This window comes from Meriones unguiculatus, chromosome 9, assembly GCF_030254825.1.
Source record: "Meriones unguiculatus strain TT.TT164.6M chromosome 9, Bangor_MerUng_6.1, whole genome shotgun sequence".
Taxonomy (NCBI): domain Eukaryota; kingdom Metazoa; phylum Chordata; class Mammalia; order Rodentia; family Muridae; genus Meriones; species Meriones unguiculatus.
The window spans coordinates 27563949-27583227 of NC_083357.1; the positions used below are offsets into that span (position 1 = coordinate 27563949).

The following is a 19279-nucleotide window of genomic DNA, read 5'->3' on the forward strand; positions in this document are numbered from 1 at the left end:
CTCCCATATCTGTCTTCATCCCACTGTGACAGCTGTGAAACTTAGCAGCAGGAATGCTCAGATGGGGCTGGGCTGGGGGCTCAACCTCTCTGAGCCTCTGTTCCAACATTTTCTAAAGGGCGTTGGTAGAATGGAATTGCTTTGAGAGTCCCAGAAATGTAGATTCAAAGCACTTAGTTCTGTGCCAGGCATCAAGTGAGTACTTAAGGAATAGGAGTTATGCTTGTGTACTTGCTTTAGATGTCTGAATTTATCTGCCACAGCAAAGGCGGTTACAGTGCGGGCATAGGACATTGCTCCAGGCTACCCAGCTCCATGCTAAGGGGCAGAGTAGAGCTTCCTTACCCAGGTCTATGTATTTGGAGTTTTTCTCTCTGAATCCACTCAAGCTTGGGACCCACTTGTCTTACACAGGCTCTTCAGCACAACACATCACGTCACAGTTCTTGGACCTTTCCCCTTTCCAAGCCAGTCCCCATCTCCAAAACCTACTTTCTCTACCCCATACCAACTCCTCATTTCGTATAACGTATGCTGCAGAAACGCCTCTTGCTTCCTTGCTTTGTGGCCACTGGTGGCTACTGTCTCTGAAATATTCCCTTCCTTTCCTCTTTGTCTACAGCTGGCTCCTGAATCTCTGTTCGTGCTTCTTCCTGGAAGGGATCTTGTATGATTGTCCTGTTTTAAATATCTTCCCCACTTTACCCTTTCCTCAACCTTGTGTCCCAGTCAGTTCCTTTGATCGATCATTCCTTTCCTTTCCTCTTGTCTGGTTCCTTTGAGAAATGTGAACTCCAAAAGGGCAGAGAGCATCTTTGGGACACTGCTGTGACGCAGAACCTTGCACAACACCTGACATATAGGTGCTTTGTAGAGCATGCGGAGTGACTGACTGAGCAAATGGCTATGTGCCAGGAGCAGCACTCTCACCAACCCTGGACAAGGCTAGCTAACACATTTGGATGCTATGTGAGAGGGACCTGGGCACCTGTTTGCCCTGCCTTTTGGCCTCCTAAAAGAACAGCATGAGGCTACCCACAAGGCAGAGACCTTTCCAAACAGCCATCCGCCATAAAAGCACATCTTGCAGGCAAGGGAAATGGGTGGATGGTTGCTAACTATATCTTCCAACTGGGCTGATCTTTGAAAAGTTCGAGAGGCGCCTGCCTCCCTCAATCCCAGGCTGCTACTGCTGCTGAGGCCCCCGAGGGAGGCAAGGAGGGTGCGCTTGGGCGCCTCTTGGGCTGGCACGAGGAAGCCACATCTCATCCGCCCTCCTCCCCCAGCTCCTCTCCAAGAGAGGAAGCAATGCAGATGGAGATGAGAAATAAATATTCCTGCATGCTCTGCGCCACTGCAGACGTTTTCCAAAATGTCTGGCTTGGACCACAAAATCTAGCCCACCCAGCAAAGGAGGCGCTCAGCAGGAGAAAGAGGGGGGACAGGGTGGCATATTTGTCGATACGCGTCAGCTTTCTGGGGGGCCGAGCACATGGCTCATCTTTGGCAGCCCTGCTGAGGTGGGGATGTGGTAAGTGCACAGTAATGCTCAAAGAATGGAATCAGAAAATAGGAGCAGAGTTAGAGGAAAGCACGCCACACTTCACACAGGCTCCACACCTCTGTCCAGTCCTTGAACACACACAGCTGGTGCCTGCACTTGCTCTCCACCTATATCATTTAACTCCCCTTACCACTGCCCCCACCACCATTTCACCTCGCGTCTGTTCCTGGGAAGTTAACACCCCTGGGCTGCCAGCACCCTTCAAAGGCCCTCTGCAGTTTGGGCAGGCACTCAGAATCCATGTGTGGGGATATTCTTGCCACCTCCAAGTTCAGCTCCCCCTCTCTAATACTGGAATCCTGGCAGGCAATGAGAACAGAGGCTGCAAATGAGAAGTGGGTGCTTGTGGCCGTGAGGTGGCCAAGTATGTGGGGGAGTAGCACGAAGGAGGAGAGTTACAGGCCCAGCAAAGGATCTGGAATGTTCTGCACAGCAGTGCCATTGCTGGGCATGCCTCGAGGCTGTAAAATGTCTTAGGAAAGATGAGAAGACGGGAAGCAGAGCTGGGAAGTCACCATGGGACACTTTGTTCTGGGTTTCTTACTCTCCCAGGGGATTCCTGGGATCCTGAGTTCTTCGTTTGGCTGCTACTGGACCAGTTGCTAACAAATCTTTTGGAAAGTTCCTCTTAGTGGAAGAACTTGGCTGGAACAAAAGTGGAATCAATAAACAGCAAAGGGGTCTTCCTGGGTCATGGGTTCAAGTACATTGTGGTGCAAACACTGGCTCAGAATAAAGTCTCAAATCATGGAGTGTCTTCTGCAGGCATTAGGAGAAGTTTGCAGAAATATTGAATTTAATTCCACCCCCTTCCTCATCATCTCCACTGTTGCAGTGAGCAGTGAGCCCTTGTCTATTTCTGACTCATGTGCCCTGAATCCTTCTCTGTGAATGTTTCCCACTCATGAGCCCATCTGCCTTCCAGCGTCAGGCATTTGCCAGCGGAATCCCACTCTCTCCAGAGGCTACTCAGCGGTAGGGAACTGGCAGGGGAGTGGGCATCTTGTCTGTCACTCTGCATATTGCTATGTCACCTCAGACATAGGACTCCCTCTTTGGGTCTTGGCTTCTCTTGCTGTCAGAGGAGTGGGGTGGGCTATAGGTAGGTTTCTTTGCAGAAATGACACGTTATAGATAGTTGCCCAGAGTGAAACTGGATGCAATATTTCTTTGCATTGTCCTCTTCCGAGTCCACCTTCTGCTAGAAACTTTGGGTATGAAGGTCATCAGACTCCTGGATTAAATTCATCTTTATATATGGGATGTCAGAGTTACACATCAAAACAATATTATTTTTTGTTTTTAAATAATAATTATATTGATAGATGGATATTATCTAGCAACTGTTTGAAATGTCATCAGTCAAGATTTGCCTTAATTCCTAGGAAGAGGAAACCTTGAGCCAAGGAAAGGCCCAAATAGGGCATATTTGTTTATTTACTTCTCCTTTTTAGGACACGTCTGGGATTGTATGCATGTGTGAGTATATCTTATCATAATTTTATTCATTACTTGTTATTAGTAATAGATGCTATTTATTGAGTCCTTCTATAAGCTAGAACCACGAGGCTTTCATCTCATACTATGGCACTGTGGGAGATATTATCCACCTCTCATACCCCTACAGATGAGGAAACTTGGGTTCACACAGCTCGTCAGTATTGGTGATGGGATTTGAACTCAGTTCTGCAAGGATTTCAAAGAAGAGGAGACTCTGTACACGTGATGATGTCCTTGTGTGATGTCTGTTGCTCACTTGGGAGATTATTACGGACAAGACCCTTAAGTTGACTGCTGTTTCTGTATTTCTGTTAAAACAGCTTAGAACCCATAGCACCTCTACTGTACCCACTTGGCAGGACCCTGGAGGGAAGCAGGATCTTTGCCTCTAACCACTTAACCACAGAAATCTACTGGCTCCTGCTTTTTTTTTTTTTTTTTTTTTTCTACTTTACCTTTGGCCTTGGCTTTACCCAATTTTAGTACTCAGCTAGAACCTCAAGGAGTTTGGAAAGGACATGTGTGCAGCTCAGGAAAATATAAATGCAAATGGCTCCTGAGCCCAGGCAGGCGGAATGAGAGAGTAGTTACTGCAAGCATCTCCAGTCTATAGAGAGCCCATACTTCAACCTCCACAGACTGAGGCTGTGCACTACGCAGGCCTTTCTCTATGAGGTCTCCTGGACTTGAAATGTATACAACTAACTCAATTAAGGAAAACATAGCTAGTAGAATAAAGGCCACAAAAAAAAAAAAAAAGGAATTTGTAGTTGCAGGGATGTGGAGGTCACCATATACAATTCCTGAAAGTATTTATTAGTAAAAACGATGTCCTCCACCGCATTTCCTGTCACAGCCAAGCAGGTGAGGACAGGCTATTCACCAACCACATGGAACCGCACAGCTCACCTGCCATTAAGGAACGCTCTGCCTCTTCTCTGGGTGTCACATTAGTGACTGAATGTAATTAACACATACTGCCACCCCCAAACAAGACCACAACATTGCCTCTCACCCAAGCGGAATCACAACTGAACCAAAACAACAACCAGAGATGTAGGATGCTCTTTGCTTACCGTAAATGACAGGAAAGAAGAAAACAAAGTCCCCTCATCATATCTGGATAACTTTGCCAGTACGCCTTCCAAAATTGTTACAAACTAATAAAACAGCAAAAAAAAAAAAAAAAAAAGGAAAAAGCATTATTTCAAATTATAATTGTTTATAGAAAAGAATAGCATGTCCCAGCCACCTAGAGGCTAGGGCGCAGCCCCCTGCTCATTTTTGCAATCCATTTTTTAACTTTCACTTTGGAGGAAGGAAAAGGCTGCCGTCGCACGGCAATATTTGACTTATCCGGCTTTCTCCTCATTATTATGTGATTGCAAATACGGAGTGTTACAGAAGTGCAAAGTGACAAAATATTATTGAGTTGCATATAGCATGCGATAATATTAAATGCACTTTTCAAAATCCCAAACTGCGCAAAGCAGTCTTTACATTACATATTAGCACTACATTTAATCCAATCTATTTTTATTTGTATTTTATCAGTAATTTGGGGGAAACAGAAGTTTAGCACTGGCAAATATAAATGTCTTCCCATTCAGCATTACTTAGTTAAAATTCTATAATTCATGAGGGTGACTGAAATAGCTTTATCTGACTTTTCTGTTTTATTATGACTCTCACTGCATGTGAAACTAGAGGGAAAGGGGTTTTCAGGATGGCAGAATTCCTTATTACCGTTTCACTTTATGTATTTTAAACTCTAACTTTGTCAGCGCCGAGAAACAAAACAAACATTTCCCGCATAACCTAGCACTGCGTTTGGGGACACATTCTTATTAAGTTAACATATGCCGCTTCATCAATTGATCTTCACACGACTCACGAACATCAGAAAATCCTCGCAAGCTGGGGCTGGGTGATGTACAATCTTGTTTCTTTGGAGATATTAGTATCCAGCTCAACTTTCTAATGTGTTACATTTTAATGGGAATGCAGACACAACAAAGCCACATTCACAATGCCCCCTTTCACCTGAAGCTGAAGGTTACCTTTGCCACCAAGAGTGTGATCATTTCTTTAACGGTTTCTTCAATTAGTTCATCTATTTTTGAATGGTATTGATGCTAAAGAAGACAGAAAGACACATGTTAGCATGTTGGGGAAGTTGACAGCGTGCCTGCATCCATGGTTTTTGGACAATTTATAAATCAAACCTGGCCTGCAGACCCAGTTTGTTTCCATAGTCCTAGAAGCAGCTGTCTGACTTCTGGTCTTTGATGAGGAGAGACCTGAAGCACTTAAAAACAGCAGGTTCATTGTGTTTTATCTAATCTTCAGATGGCCTTTGATGTGTGTGGACACCTCCATAGAACAGCACACATGGCCTAGCAGTGTGTTGAATTGGATGTTACAAGGCTTGATTCAACAGTAATCTAGTACATTGGGGAAGAACGGTATCTCTGGGAAACTGCTGGAGATGCAAAATGTGGTCCAACCTCTAGAAAGAGAATTTGACTAAGACGCTGATCTTACAGAAACCTGCAGGTGCTTTGGGTGTATGCCTCGAAGAATATCCCTTTAACTACTGTCCTGATCCCTTGTGACAGGTCACATTTTCCCCCTCTGTTCTTTCTGTTCAGCAGGAAGCAGACCCAGGCTAGACCTTCTGCTGAGCCTGTAGCTAAGTTTTTCAATTTTTTTTTCCAAACTGTGCTGTCGATTAAATTTAAATAGTAATGTGAAAACAAACCCCCACACAAACAAAAATCTGCTGTAAATGCCAGGGAAAAAGGAAAAGCAATTTCAACACAAATTATTATATGCCAGCTCCTTGACATTTATTAGAACATTTTAGTATCCATTTGAATTATTTTGTATTTCCGTAACACAAAAGCAACAATACAAAACATTGTTATTTGGAAAGAAAAATGCACTTACCCACTCTTTAGCAAACTTTCAGAAGGATGATTAATTAGGAACAAAAAAGAAAAAGGAACAGTGCAAATAAAAATCAGGACAAAAGGACACATGAGAAGATGAAAATTAAATAAAGCATCACAAAGCTATGAAGACATATAGAAATAAGACATAGAAACGTGCTGCCATACTCTGGTTGCCGGCAAGCAGCATGACTGAGCAGGAGCAAAGACACGAGACGCTGGTGTGGACTTGGAAGACCTGGATAATGTCCCAGTGTGAAGGCCCCAGGCCATACGGCCTACGTATTGAGCTCAGTTTCCTTATCTGAAATCCCACAACAGGTAATAAAGCACTATGACCTGGACCCAGAAGGGGAAGCAAGTATAGACTGCTGATTACCACAAGATGCTAGGCAAGCCATGGTGTATATGTTTTAGGTCTGTGCTTAAAATAACCAGGATTTGAATAGTTCTCTCTCTCTCTCTCTCTCTCTCTCTCTCTCTCTCTCTCTCTCTCTCTCTCCCTCTCTCTCTCTGAGTGTGTGTGTGTGTGGGGGCTGTTTAAAGTAGTGAGCATACTGAGTACCTCAACTTGACTGTTCTATGTATTTCTCTAATTTCCACACATGGAGACATCTAATGCATCCATAATGGGTATAAGTATATGTCAACAATAACAAAAAACCAAAACCAAAACAAAGCAAGCAAACAAAGGAACCTTAACAAAAAGCTGCTTCCTGATCTGATGTAGTTGTTTTACTTAGGAACTAAGTGCCCAAGCCCTTTTTTGCTATCTTAGATTCGAAGATTTACTTTGAAGATCTAGTGAAAATCTAGATGTGAAAACATTTTGCCAACTGTAGCTGCATTTCAAATGTGTTCAAGTTCCTCAGGTAGCCGCAGAGGGAGAGAAGGAGATGATGCCACCACTGAGTCATCCACCTCCTCTTCTAACTCCTCCCGGTTGATTGGAGGAAAGGCAAAGCAAATGGCCCATGGTGTTTCGTCATGATGAATCAGAACCCTTGTTGGCCACACTGCTAGATTCAAGAAAGATTTACTTGTAAACAGCATGAACCTGAAGCAAAAAGAAAGAATCCACAGCACTGTGCACTAGAGTCACAAAGAAGGGCGTCAGAGCAAAAGAACGTGGACCATTGACGGGACGTTCAATTCATTTTTAGGTATTGAAACAGGACCAGAATCATACCCTTACTTTCTGTTGTCACATGACTGACTTGTTCCATGAGAACGAGTAACTTTTAGTAAATTAACTAGGTTACTATGCTTAGCCAGAGAGCTGGCTATGTGAAAGTTAGGAAAGGATGAAATACTGCATGAGGGACTTCTGGCAAAACAAAGAACACCGATGAGAACAGACATGCTCTCCTGGAAACCTTGATGGAAATGGCAAAACAGATGACAATTATTCTCTGCATATGAAGACAGAGTAAGGCCTGTGTCTTGTGTCCAAGGGACCACCAGCGGGGATAATCTTTCTCTTAAGAGAAACATGCCTTTCCATGTGGAAACAAAGTGGACACACTGAGGCTTATTGGGGCATAATATACCTTCACGTATTGATTACAATGTAGTCCACTATCTCTTCCTTCCGCTGCGTGTAAGTGTTATGATTATGATCTCCTTGTTATAATAAACTTCTAGTCCTACTTATAAAACAAAGCATGGTGTGTGTATGTGTGTACACACTCACACACGTTTGCTTGTGGAGGTCAGAGGATTAACTGGGTATCATTTCTCAGGAGCTCTCCATAAGGTCTCTCACTGGTCTTCATTTGCTAAGTAGGCTAGGGTAGGTAGCCAGTGAAGCCCCAGGAATTCCCCCATCACCACCTCCCTAGTTCTGGGATAACAAACATAGCCCTCCCCGTCATGCCTGGAATTTTATGTGGATAATGGGGATTGAATGTAGGTCCTCAGGCTTGCACAGCCACCACTGTATAGACTGAACCCTCTCCTCACCTAATTTAAAGAAAGGGTTTTGGTATAGATGTTGTCTCTTTTCTTTAGAGCTAACTTGAGTATGGTATCTCTGTCACTCTGCTTTTTCACCACAGTAGTGAACTAGAATTGCAGTTTGAATGTAGAATTGACATAGACCTGCACAAGTACTGATTAATATATGTTTGTATATGAATATAGAGTTTAGAAACTATGCAGAACTAGCCTGGTAGGTCATGCCTATAATTGTAGCATTTGGTGGGAGAAGGTTAAGTAAGACAAGAGGACTGTTGTAAGTTTGAGGCCAGCCTGAGCTATAGAGTTAGACAAAAAAAAAAAAATGTGGCTACATGGATGTGCACATTTCTCTAAACACATCTTAGCTTTACACACTGTTTTGCAATTATGCCTTAATACTGACTTTGGGAATCATGTTGCTAAGTGCTAAATATCAAAGAATTCCCCATTGCTATTTCGGTAATGACAAAATACATAGACTTCTTGCCAGATTTTCCTGTCATAGGTGATTTATTTGACCAACTTGCTTTTCTGGAACAATGCTGAGCCTCCTCCATTGCTCTTCGCTCTTTCTAGGGTAATTTATTGTTCTGAGCAAATGGGCAGCCTCATGCAGTATTGGGTGTGAGCACACAGGGGCTTTCTAGTTACCAGCTCCCCTGCTAGTTCTTGTCACCTTTGTAAATCACCTCTTTACTCGACTCTACCTCCAGTGTAGCGGGTTTTGCATCTTCCATTTCTCTCTGTGGCCTTCTTGGGTTCACTTGACCCATACTGAAAGCATGGCGGCAGTCGCTAACAGAACTACTTGTTTTCAGCGGCGTGAGAGGAGTGGGAAGTTTGCTTTTGCGTCTGATGGGCTAAGTTACTGTAAATCTAGGATTGCTACGTGAAAAGCATCCCACTTGACTTCCTGAGCTGCACATTTTGCCTTGTCATGGAACAGATTGTGTGTATGTTATCTTTCTGTTAAGACCATCTGACCTTGGAAATGAGACGAAAACACACTAGGCCAAGTGAGAAACTATTTAATACACAATTTCCTCTCTATTGGTACTTCACAAATTTTAATGAAAAAATAAATATTTAAGATGGAAAAGTATGGTGAACAAATGTCTCAACAGCTGCCTTTAGAAGAGACTTTATCCCAGTGATAAAATTCAGGAAGTGGTTGTAAAAGTGGTGATTGTATCCGTTCACTAATGCCTAGTCCAAAACAGGTTGAGGGAGATGGAATTCTAGTGGTAGCCAGAATTAGAAACTAGATCTGGAATACAGGCTTAATGGCTGATATTCCAAAGTACAGGGCCCATGAAAATGGAAGTCGCATGGTTCCCAAGTATTCCTATCTTAATTTTAGAATCTTCCTAGTCATTTTTAATCAAGCCCCCCTAACAAGCCCGTTTTACTTTAGAGAAAAGTCTCATCATTTTGTTAACTATGGGCAATTTCAGGGCACAGTTGGCACGCCAGGCTACCAGGAAGCAATGCGATTAATCATTTTTAACTATACTTAGGAGGCTTCATGCCCAACATGCTGGTCACTTAGGAGCTGCTGGCTCATTACTCTTAAAAGAAAATCCTGATAAACTTTATTATATGGGAACAAATATCCTTAGGAGAAGACCAAAAAATTAGAATAAAGTATTAGATGGGTCTTTACTCTTGTGTGTGTGTGTATTATTTTTGGGAAAAACATATACAAATTTCAGTTATTTTCATCTAAGAAGCGTTGAGTTATATAAAGAAAATACAATCTTTTCTTCTTTATTAAATTCTATGCCCAGAATAAGTTGGTTACACTGTTTAGCTGTAAAGTGTCGCAACTCTTTAATTTTACACTCACGAAGTTCAGTGACTGCATCTCTACTGTAAAATGGATTTATACTTTCTGATGGCTGTGTACTGCTTGCTGTATCTTTATATGTCAGTCAGCAAACAATGGTAAATGGCTTGTTCAAGAGCACGTAGTTTGATAGCTAGTGAGAGGGGTCATAGGATCTAGTGAATTAACCACTGGACAATTTTTTTTTTCATTTGGCAAACAAGACTCCAAAGTTAAGCCAAGAACATTTTAGTTTAGCCAAGAAATAATTCATGGTGAACATGAGAGTCAGAGTCCACTGTGACAAGTGTTTATTATAGTTTATTATAGTGCATCATTTATGCTTTGGTCTAAGAAACTCTACAGGTTTCCTGAAATTACATGGGAATACTGTTTATAAATATTTATTTCCTGGAAAATGAATCCCATAGCTTTCACTAGATTCTTAATGGAGTTTGGACAACCCCACCCTCTTCCCCATTATCACAATCATTCCAGGACCTGTGCACTGAGATCAGAGTGGCATGGCTTGCTTAGCCACCTATATGAGGAGTGTAGCACCTTACCGAGGCCATAGGGAAACCGACCTGGAGAGAGGGTTCTAGGACCTCCTAAGACTGAAGAGAGGCCAGTCCTGTGGTATGAACTCTCTTCTACTGAGGAAGGGGGGAGGGCCATTCTTGTGAAGCTCAGATATGACATCTGTCTTAAAAGCTCTGTGAGGAAATTCACAATTTGGACTCCAATCTTAAAAACCTTTTGCTTTCTTTTCATTCTTGCTTTGAAGGATACTATGATATCACACAGAAAACTATATATAAAAGAAACAGAACAGAGATGGCAAATCATGTACATGTGTGCCCAGTATATTTATTCCACATATATATGGAATATTATATACACATATATATACTCTAAATAACCCAGCTAAAAATTTTGGCAAAGGTATATATGCTGGACTATTACTCAGCCACAAATAGAAAGAACAACACATCCGTGCTACAAGATGCTTGAATACATTACGCTAAGTGAGAGAAGTCGGTCACACACAGCCTACCTATTGTTTGACTTTATTTATATTAAAAGCCAAAACAGAAACAGGCAAATCTGCACGATATCTAGGTTGTGATAAGCTAGAACTGGGGATACAGCTATTGCTGCAGGTTTTTTCTTAAGACCATGAACATGTCATATAATTGACTGTGATGGCTTGCCCAGCTTTGTGAACACAATACAAACATAGAAGTGTGTACTTTTGAAGGGTGACTCCTCTGTGAATGTGATGATTTAAAAAGCAGAAACAGCAGCAGCAGCAGCAGCAAGCACAAACAGTGGAAGCTTTAAGGGGAGAAAGATTCCAGAGTCACACCATTCCAGAGAGCATAAACGCAAAGGGATCTTTAATGACTTAAAGAGATTTGATGATTTATAGATCTCTCACTAAGATTTGCGAAGTGGGCTCTGTGAAACCACGGATTTCAGACTCTTCCAGGGAAGCGTGGGCAAATGGTGGTGTGAAGAGGTACTAAGGTGGAGAGGAAATCACCAGCTGGGGCTCTGCCCACCCCCCGATCCAGATCAATTCTATTTTTATGTTTTATGTGCTAGGCTTCTGGATAAAGTATGAAAAACTGATTCTGCAGCTAAAATAGGCTAGATAGAAGTAGAGCAGTGATATCATTTTACAGATGGGGAAACTGAGACTCGAAGAGACTACCAGGATTATCCAAGTCCAGTTTGCACCACAACTCAAGACACTCATCCAGGTGACTAGCAACCCAGGCCTCCCTTCCAATTGTCCCAACTGTTTGCTCTGGCTCATTTTCAGACAACAGAGAGCCTCTGATCTGAGCTTCTCAAAATGTGCCTTCCAGGATAGCCACCAGTGCCAGTATCACCAGAGATGGCCACAGAAGCATAAATTTCTGTGTGTATGTGAGTTTTCTTTTTTTTTTTTAGTACACATGTGCATTCATATGTACAGGCAGGTGCATGTGTGTCTGTGTATGGTACATATGTGCTCATGTTTTTGTCTAGGTGTTGGTGCACGTATGGATATGTGAGCATATGGGGGACGTCAGAGGACATTTTGGATGACAATACTCAGGAATTGTCCTCCAGAAGTTTTAATTCTTTTACCACACCCCAGAAAAGTTGGAATACTGTGAGACAAATCTCTGGAGCATTCTGGAAGGTGATGCACAATAGATTTGTGGGAGCAGTGTTCAAGTAGTGTGGGGATGAGAAACTGGGGCCTGTATTGACTCTGGTACCTAGAACTTAACTGCATGTGGGAGGCTCGAAAGACATCAGCCAGAGCAGAAGCTAGCAGGGGTGGCTGAGGAAGCTCACTTAGGGGAAACAAGGTTGGAGGAGATCTTGCCAGAAGAGAACACCACCAGCCCACATACAAAATGGAAGGTGCCGAAAGAGAAAATAAATAACGAATAAGGAGCAAATATAATTTAGTAAAAATTCTGAGCATGTAAGGCTGGTATCGAAAAATCTGATTTAGGAGCAATTTATGCCAATTGGCAACAGCACAGAGTTGCCAGAAATGTTACTGAATTAATTCTAAATTGGTATATGAATATCTAGCTGGCTTAAGGCCATCGGAGAAAAATGATCATGATCGTCTTTGATCAGTCCAAGTTGCGGCTTCCTTCTCCTTCACATTTTAAATCTGACTTTAGAATCAGAAACTCTGCAAAGGAATAAACTTCTGGTCAGGGAGCACTCAAAATCAGCTCATTCTAGGGAAAACTGAAAGCCTGCAAATTGCTTTGGACCTGCAGAACCTACTGGCGTAGCCTGGGAGTGTCCTGATGTGATTTGGATTTTTCTTACTGTCCAGATGTTCTGGGGCTAAGACAGACTGCACTTGGGAAGTGACTAGCACTTGGACACTCCCACATCTGTAGCAGACAATGGCCTAATAAATAAGGTCACCACACATCCTTCGGCTTAAAAAGAAACCTTATGACCACCTGAACTCCAGCCAAGAACCACTTCCAAGTGATTGGCACACTCATCCACACATGCCTCAGAAATTGACTTGACAGATACTGAACACTTATCCATGGCTTAATCTGCAAATGTTAAGAGTATATTTCTGAAACTAGCAGACTTGAGTAGAAGAAAGGAATTTGTGAAGTTTTCTTCTATATGATCAATGGAGAGAGGAGGGGGGTGTCTTTTTTTTTTTTTTTTTACCTCTTGGCCCATTTCCATGCTGCAAAGTTTTGTTGATTGAGCTTTGGCATCAACCATAACATTAAACATGGTGCATATTGACTGTGGGACTCGAAAATCTGTTGATCGACTGGTTTTTTGCAGCTTAACTTCAAATGCAATCCTGGTTCTATTAAAACAAAGTAGGGAAAGACCAATTCAGCATTCAGATGGCAGGAGGCACAGGAGATACTTTCTATGAGGCTAGTTAAAAGGAAAATTGAAGGCTGTAATCAGTTTCAATCTACAACGACTTCTCACACGTTCTTTTTCAAATGACTTTCCCATCTAAGGAGGGCTTATTCATGTGGACAGCCATGCATTCCATTCTGTCTCAGCAGTCCACAGGACACCTGTAGCTCTGTGTATTTCTATCTATAGATCGCATGGTATGGAGAGCCCTAATTGCAGGAGAATAAATGAATAAAAAATACCCGTTAAAGTGTTATAACATATGCAGCTTCTCTCGCATTGGCAAGTGCGTACCTCCAATCACTCCACTCCAAAACAAAAGACACGAAGGCAGTTTCTCATCTTCAGAACCTCAGTGTGGAGAAAAATCTTAAATGACCCTTATTGGTTTCTCCCCCTTTTCTTTTGGTTTTAAAAGAGATCGAAAAATTTCTTTTTTAAATCCAACAATTTTATTATATTGTTTGAAAAAAGACTAAAAAAAATAGATTGTGGGTGCCAAAGAATCATTAGAAGAAAATATATCAAACCATTGAAAATAGCTACCTTTGGGAAAGGGGATTAAACTAGAGGTTACTGTCCTTGGGGAACTCACATGGAAGCTTTTTGTTTTCATTTCCAGTGTTACTGTTTTTCAGTAAGTAATTTTTTTTTAAAGAATTAAAACATAGTAATGTCCTTGACACACAACTATATTGTAATGATTTTTTTTTTTTTTTTGTAACATAATGGTGACTTGGGTCAAATTGTGATACTTGAAACGTACTAGACTCTCACAGGAAAAGCTAGCTCACTGTAGGTAGTTTTCAGCACAGGTGTGACATCTGGTCCTTGGCACTGCCACTGCAAAGGGGGAACCAGCTCTATTTTATAGGGTTTCAGAGAAGTGGGTCCATCCTCAACTATCCTTTGAGAAAGCACCTGTCAGTAAGTGGCTTCATTAAAGCTTTTTCGCCTAATGTGTCCATTGCTTCTCTGCATTGGCCACTGTCCCCTTCCAGAGCTCATGCAGCCACCAGGATGGCACTGCTTTAAGAGGAATTGGGAGCAGCTTTCCATTGGTGCATAGAAGGACCACACAGCTAGTTAGCTCAGGAAAGCATGCCAGCTTGCTAACACACCCTGGGTGCATGCAGGGAAGCCAAGTATAATTTCTAAGGTTGGAAGCCCAGTTCCTAAGGAAAAAAAACACCCTCAAAACACCCCTATAGATTATATGATCATGTTAAAGATAAATGTATCTTGGCTTCTAAAGATTCAGTGCACTAAAGTAGCTTTCTAATCATGATGATCATTTTAAGCTCTGCTGAAAATACATCATTTTCTAGTTCTGTGAAAAGGAGGCCTGATGGGTACTGAGTTGGACTGGGCCCTGTGCTGATCTTCCGAGGCTTATGCGCTAGTTCCGGCCCAATCTGAGAAATGGAAATGCTAAATCGCTCCCTTCCAATGAAGCAAGTGTCTTCCCTTTTCACATTTCTTTTCACAGGAGAATGGTTCCTAGCCTGTGGAGTGCAGGGTTGTGAAAAGAGGAAGGCAGATGCAGAAAATGAATGTGACTGAGAGGGCTCTAGGAGTCCCCAAGCCAGGAATGGAGAGGTCACTTAACCCAGCTGACTTTTTGAGGATAGAGTGGTTTGCTTTGCACCTAGTACAGAGTGGATAAAGCCCAGAGGCACTGTCCCTGTCCCTGTCAGGTGAGTGTATGAAATGGCTTGGAAGCTTAGTCTTGAAGAGTTCGGTATTGTTAAGTGTTGCATATCTAAAGCCACAGTCCACTGTCCTTGTTTTATGGCTCTGGGACAAAGGATATTTATTCTGTCCCAAGGAAATAATCAATATTTCAAGGCTCTTCTAACATATAGTCTCTGCCTTAAAAGATCTAAGGGCTTCTCCATGCACTGTCCTCTGGAGTCAGACGGTATTGCCATCAGCATTTGTGCTTGTTCTTGACTGGAAAGAACAACAGGAAGTTCTGGATGTCAGGGCTGCCCATACATGGGCAGTGATACAAGTCCTGATATTAAAAGGTTACTTAGCTCACTGTGTTCCAAACAGACTTCTGTGGCTTCTGGGGGCGAGGTGTGTCCAAAGACTCAGGTCCACTCCCTGCCTCTTAGTAGCTTAGCTTCTTTCTATGTCTGAACATAACAATGACTGGTGTGGTGAGAAATAAGCCACATTTGCCATCCCGGCATATTCTCTTTATTTCCCCTAAGTTTCTCTCATTTTATCCTGCGTCCAACAGATTGGCTTCTGAGTGAACAGCTGGTGGACTGGTTGGGGCACAGATCAAGAAAGGGCAGGTCTTAATTCTAACTCACTTTGGCTCCTATGTGAGATAGAGGAAAGGAAGGACAAATGGCCTCACAGAGCTGCTCTGTAAAGAGATTTTGGTCAAATGGTTTAGTCATTGAACAACCATTGCTTTTTCTAAAATTAATATAGACTATGTAAGAGATTGTAGAATTCAAAACTGGAAACTTATTGACCATACAATTGAAAACCAGACCTATATTTGGTTGTATAACTGGGCATAAAAGAACAAAGTTCTCTTCAGGGATTGCTCAGACTTTAAAGTTCCAGGACAGACAGTGTCTCCCAAGCTCATGGCTCTTTCCTCACTTCACTTGAGTTGCTACTTACCTACCTGCAGCAGTGAAGTGCCATTCTTCTGCCTTGTGAGGTTTCTGGTTTGATGCATTACTTCTCTTTTCTTCTTCCAGGGTGTCAAAGCTGGATTCAGAGCACTCATAGGCAAGCCCAGCCCCCATCACTCACAACTTATTCATCATCTAAAGTACATAATATCTGGAGGTCTAGAGAAGCCAACATTGCTTATGGGTTAGTTTCCCCTTCCTTCCTTCCTTCCTTCCTTCCTTCCTTCCTTCCTTCCTTCCTTCCTTCCTTCCTTCCTATTTCATTTAATTTTTTCCTCTTCTTTTCTTTTTGAATGAGGAAATCTAACGAGATACTTGGAAGCTAGAAAAGGAACTTGGGTGTGTGTCCTGGGATAGGCAGGGCAGTGATGATGTCAAATACAGAAGTGAATCCCACTGGTTTAACATGCAAACCTAGATAGTCCCTGCAAGGAGGAGAGAGTCTTTCCTTCTCCATTGTATTTCAAGGACTGGTCCTGATCTATGAGAGCACGTCAGATGATTTCGATGAACAGATAAAGACCTTCCTTATTCTCTTCCCATTGTTGTTTCAGAACAATCAGCTTGAGGACTGCCAGCATAGAGATCCACTTCCTAACCTAATCCACAGTGGAAATAAGGGAAAATCTGTGGGAAACCAAAGCAAGTGTTCGGTGTCGTATGCCTTCATGCTGATTCCTGGTTGGAAGGTAGGCAAGAAAGCTGACAACTGGCACACACTCCAGGCACTCAGTTCATACAAGCAGAGTGAAAGATGATGCTAAGGCTCAGTTTTTGTTGGAAATTCAGTGACCTAGATTCTGCACACCCTGGTATTGGACTGCACACTTTTTTCTCTTCCTGTCTATTCTCCATGCTCATTTATTTATAAATATTTATCATGTAGTTATTTTGTGACAGATAGTGCTAGATGTTGGGGATATGAAGATGAGCAAGAATGGATGTAAGTATTTTTTCCTCATAGAACTAGTAACAGGTCAAATTGGTGGACGAATCATTTTGTGCTGGTTTGTAGAAGTTCAATGTGGGCAGCTAGCCATTCCCGTTTATTTCGAAAATTTGTGGTTGATATTTTGAGGCGGGGTCTCACTATGTAGCCCAAGCTGGCCTGGACCTTACAGAAAGCCCTACCTCAGCCTCTTTAGTGTTAGGGTTACACGCATGTGCGGCCACCATGCCTGTCTCTACTGGAGCTGACTTGGACAAGAAGTCACTTTCTCCAGAACTTTCTACGGAAGAGCCTATTGTTAGGGCACATTGGTCTTTCCAATCGGTGGACACTGGGAGAAGGGCTGAATGCTGCTAGCCACTTGTTCTTACCTTTTGACGCAGGACTCGATCATGTCACTCGCCATCAGTTTTAACCTCTGTTCTAAGTGTTTTCCAAACTCTTCCTCAGGCCAGTGTAGGTCACGGATGAAAGTCTGAAGGGCATCGAGTTTCCAGAACAAATCTTCTGATGTACCTGATCCATTACTGGTAGAATAAAAAATTAGAGATCAAAAGTCACCCAGTGGCCTTGGGCTTGAGAGACACCAACATAGAGACAACTGGGGGCTGGAAGGCTTAAGGCAAACAGTGGCTTCCACATACGAAACAACGTGTGTTGGCGGCGGAGGGGGGGCAGTCTCCACTGGCAGAATTTGAGTTTTACCATACAGGACTCAGTTCGCTTTGCTCAGCCAATTGCTCCAGACCAGCGAGATGTCTGAAGAGGGTGTTGTCTCCTTGTAAGTGGGAGGATAGCGTATGGTAAAAATCAGCCTTCTTTTAATAACCACATTAGCATATGTGATGATTCAGACGAAGGCTATGCACCAGGGCTCAGTAAGTCTCCGTGGATAATAACTACATGGCAACATGCAGTTATTAGAATCCAGGGCTTCATGCATTTCCCCAGTTCTCCTGCAGAGTGGAGGCCTCTTGGAAACGGCACAAGACTTGGTTTCAAAAGGACAGTGCTAACAAAGTGGCGAGCGAGGACCTGCTCTCTCTCTCTTGAAGAGCTGGAGAAAAAATGAGGAGACTCAGAGACAGGGACACCTGGATACCTTGAATCCCAAAGTCCTGTCCAGTGACTAATATTCCAATTTTCATACACCAGCCCTTTAAATGGGCAGCCCCAGGTTGAGGGGGGTTGGGGCAGACGAGGTGAGTGGACAGGGGAATCTCTGTGATGCTTCATGGCTCAAAACCTGAGCTCTTTCCCCATTTCCCCTTATTGCCCAGCCTGCTATGGTTCTGGGGAAGTGGGAGTGGATTCCTTTTTGCATGATGACGTAAAGAGCCTTTTCCCTGGGACATCTATGGAAGGCCTGTGCATGGGAAATGTTCCATCCCTTCCTCTCTTGCCCTTCTCTGGCTGGCTTTCTCTTTTGTAATCACCCCATTTGGAACTCGGAGGGGTGGCCAACCCCCTACCCCCTTCCTCGCATACCACTAATGCTAACACAGTAATTTGTAAAATGTCCAACACACCATGCATTACCACTTGTTCTGACATCGTCTATAGAAACAGATGAGAGTGGGTGTTTCTATTGTGACAGATGCCAGCTGCATTGAATTAATGCTTCAGAGAGAAATATAGCTAGTGCATAGATGCATCCACAGCTACCGCAGGGTAGGGAGGGGGCAAACTCCCAACATGCCAAGAGGGAGCCAGAGCCTACGGCCTGCGCCAACAGGGCAATGCTTTCAGGACAGACCAGCCTGAGGTCAGTATGTAGCTGTATCTGACACGGAGGAGCAGGTAACACGGAAACACGTCCTTAAAATGAAGGGTGGCAAAGGAAAGAACTGGAATCATGAAAAGATATGGAATCAGGCATTTTCTGCAGGCCGACTGAGGGTCTGTGCCTTCTGTTTAGATACTGCAGTGAGTTTCACTTAAAAGTGGGGGAATGCAGTTCTCTCCATGAAAGTTCAGCCTTCCCCCTGCCCTACCCCATGCTTGGGAAAAAAGAAACCCCAACTTTGTCTAGTCTAAGCCCCGTTTTGGAACTGCATGGTTTATGTTTTAAATCATTAAGTACATATGAATGCAATAATTGGTATTTATTACAACAACATTTTGACACCCATCTGGTTTCAGAGTTTCAAAAAATTCTTGTAGCATTTTTTTCTTTGAAGAGCTTATTATTAAGTTTTGACATGAGGAAAAGAATATTTTCTTTTTATTTTTAAGATAAACTGTTAATGTTAAGGCAATAGCACCAAGATTATTTTGATTGCTGAGCAGTTACCAAAATGTGTTCCCACCCATGCCTTAATTAATTGAATGGGGACTATTATCTGCTTTATCACAATGTCTTGATTCATATCTTTTCAAAAACAGTATCACAGAACATGCACAGGACAAGCTAAGAGAAGCTTTCAGCTATTTGGTTTTAATTTTAAA

General features: G+C 42.7%; 1 protein-coding gene across 12 annotated transcripts in view; it reads right to left on the minus strand.

Annotated features, from left to right (window-relative positions):
- Cadps (calcium dependent secretion activator) overlaps positions 1–19279 on the minus strand; it is a 452771-nt gene that overhangs the window by 66064 nt on the left and 367428 nt on the right. For all 12 annotated transcript variants that reach the window (XM_060390975.1, XM_060390971.1, XM_060390969.1 and 9 more), the window contains 4 exons: positions 17203–17358; positions 13013–13160; positions 5125–5199; positions 4141–4224 (listed from right to left, as the gene is read on the minus strand). In XM_060390975.1, coding sequence (XP_060246958.1) covers positions 4141–4224; positions 5125–5199; positions 13013–13160; positions 17203–17358 — 463 coding nt within the window. The remainder of the gene's footprint in view (positions 1–4140; positions 4225–5124; positions 5200–13012; positions 13161–17202; positions 17359–19279) is intronic.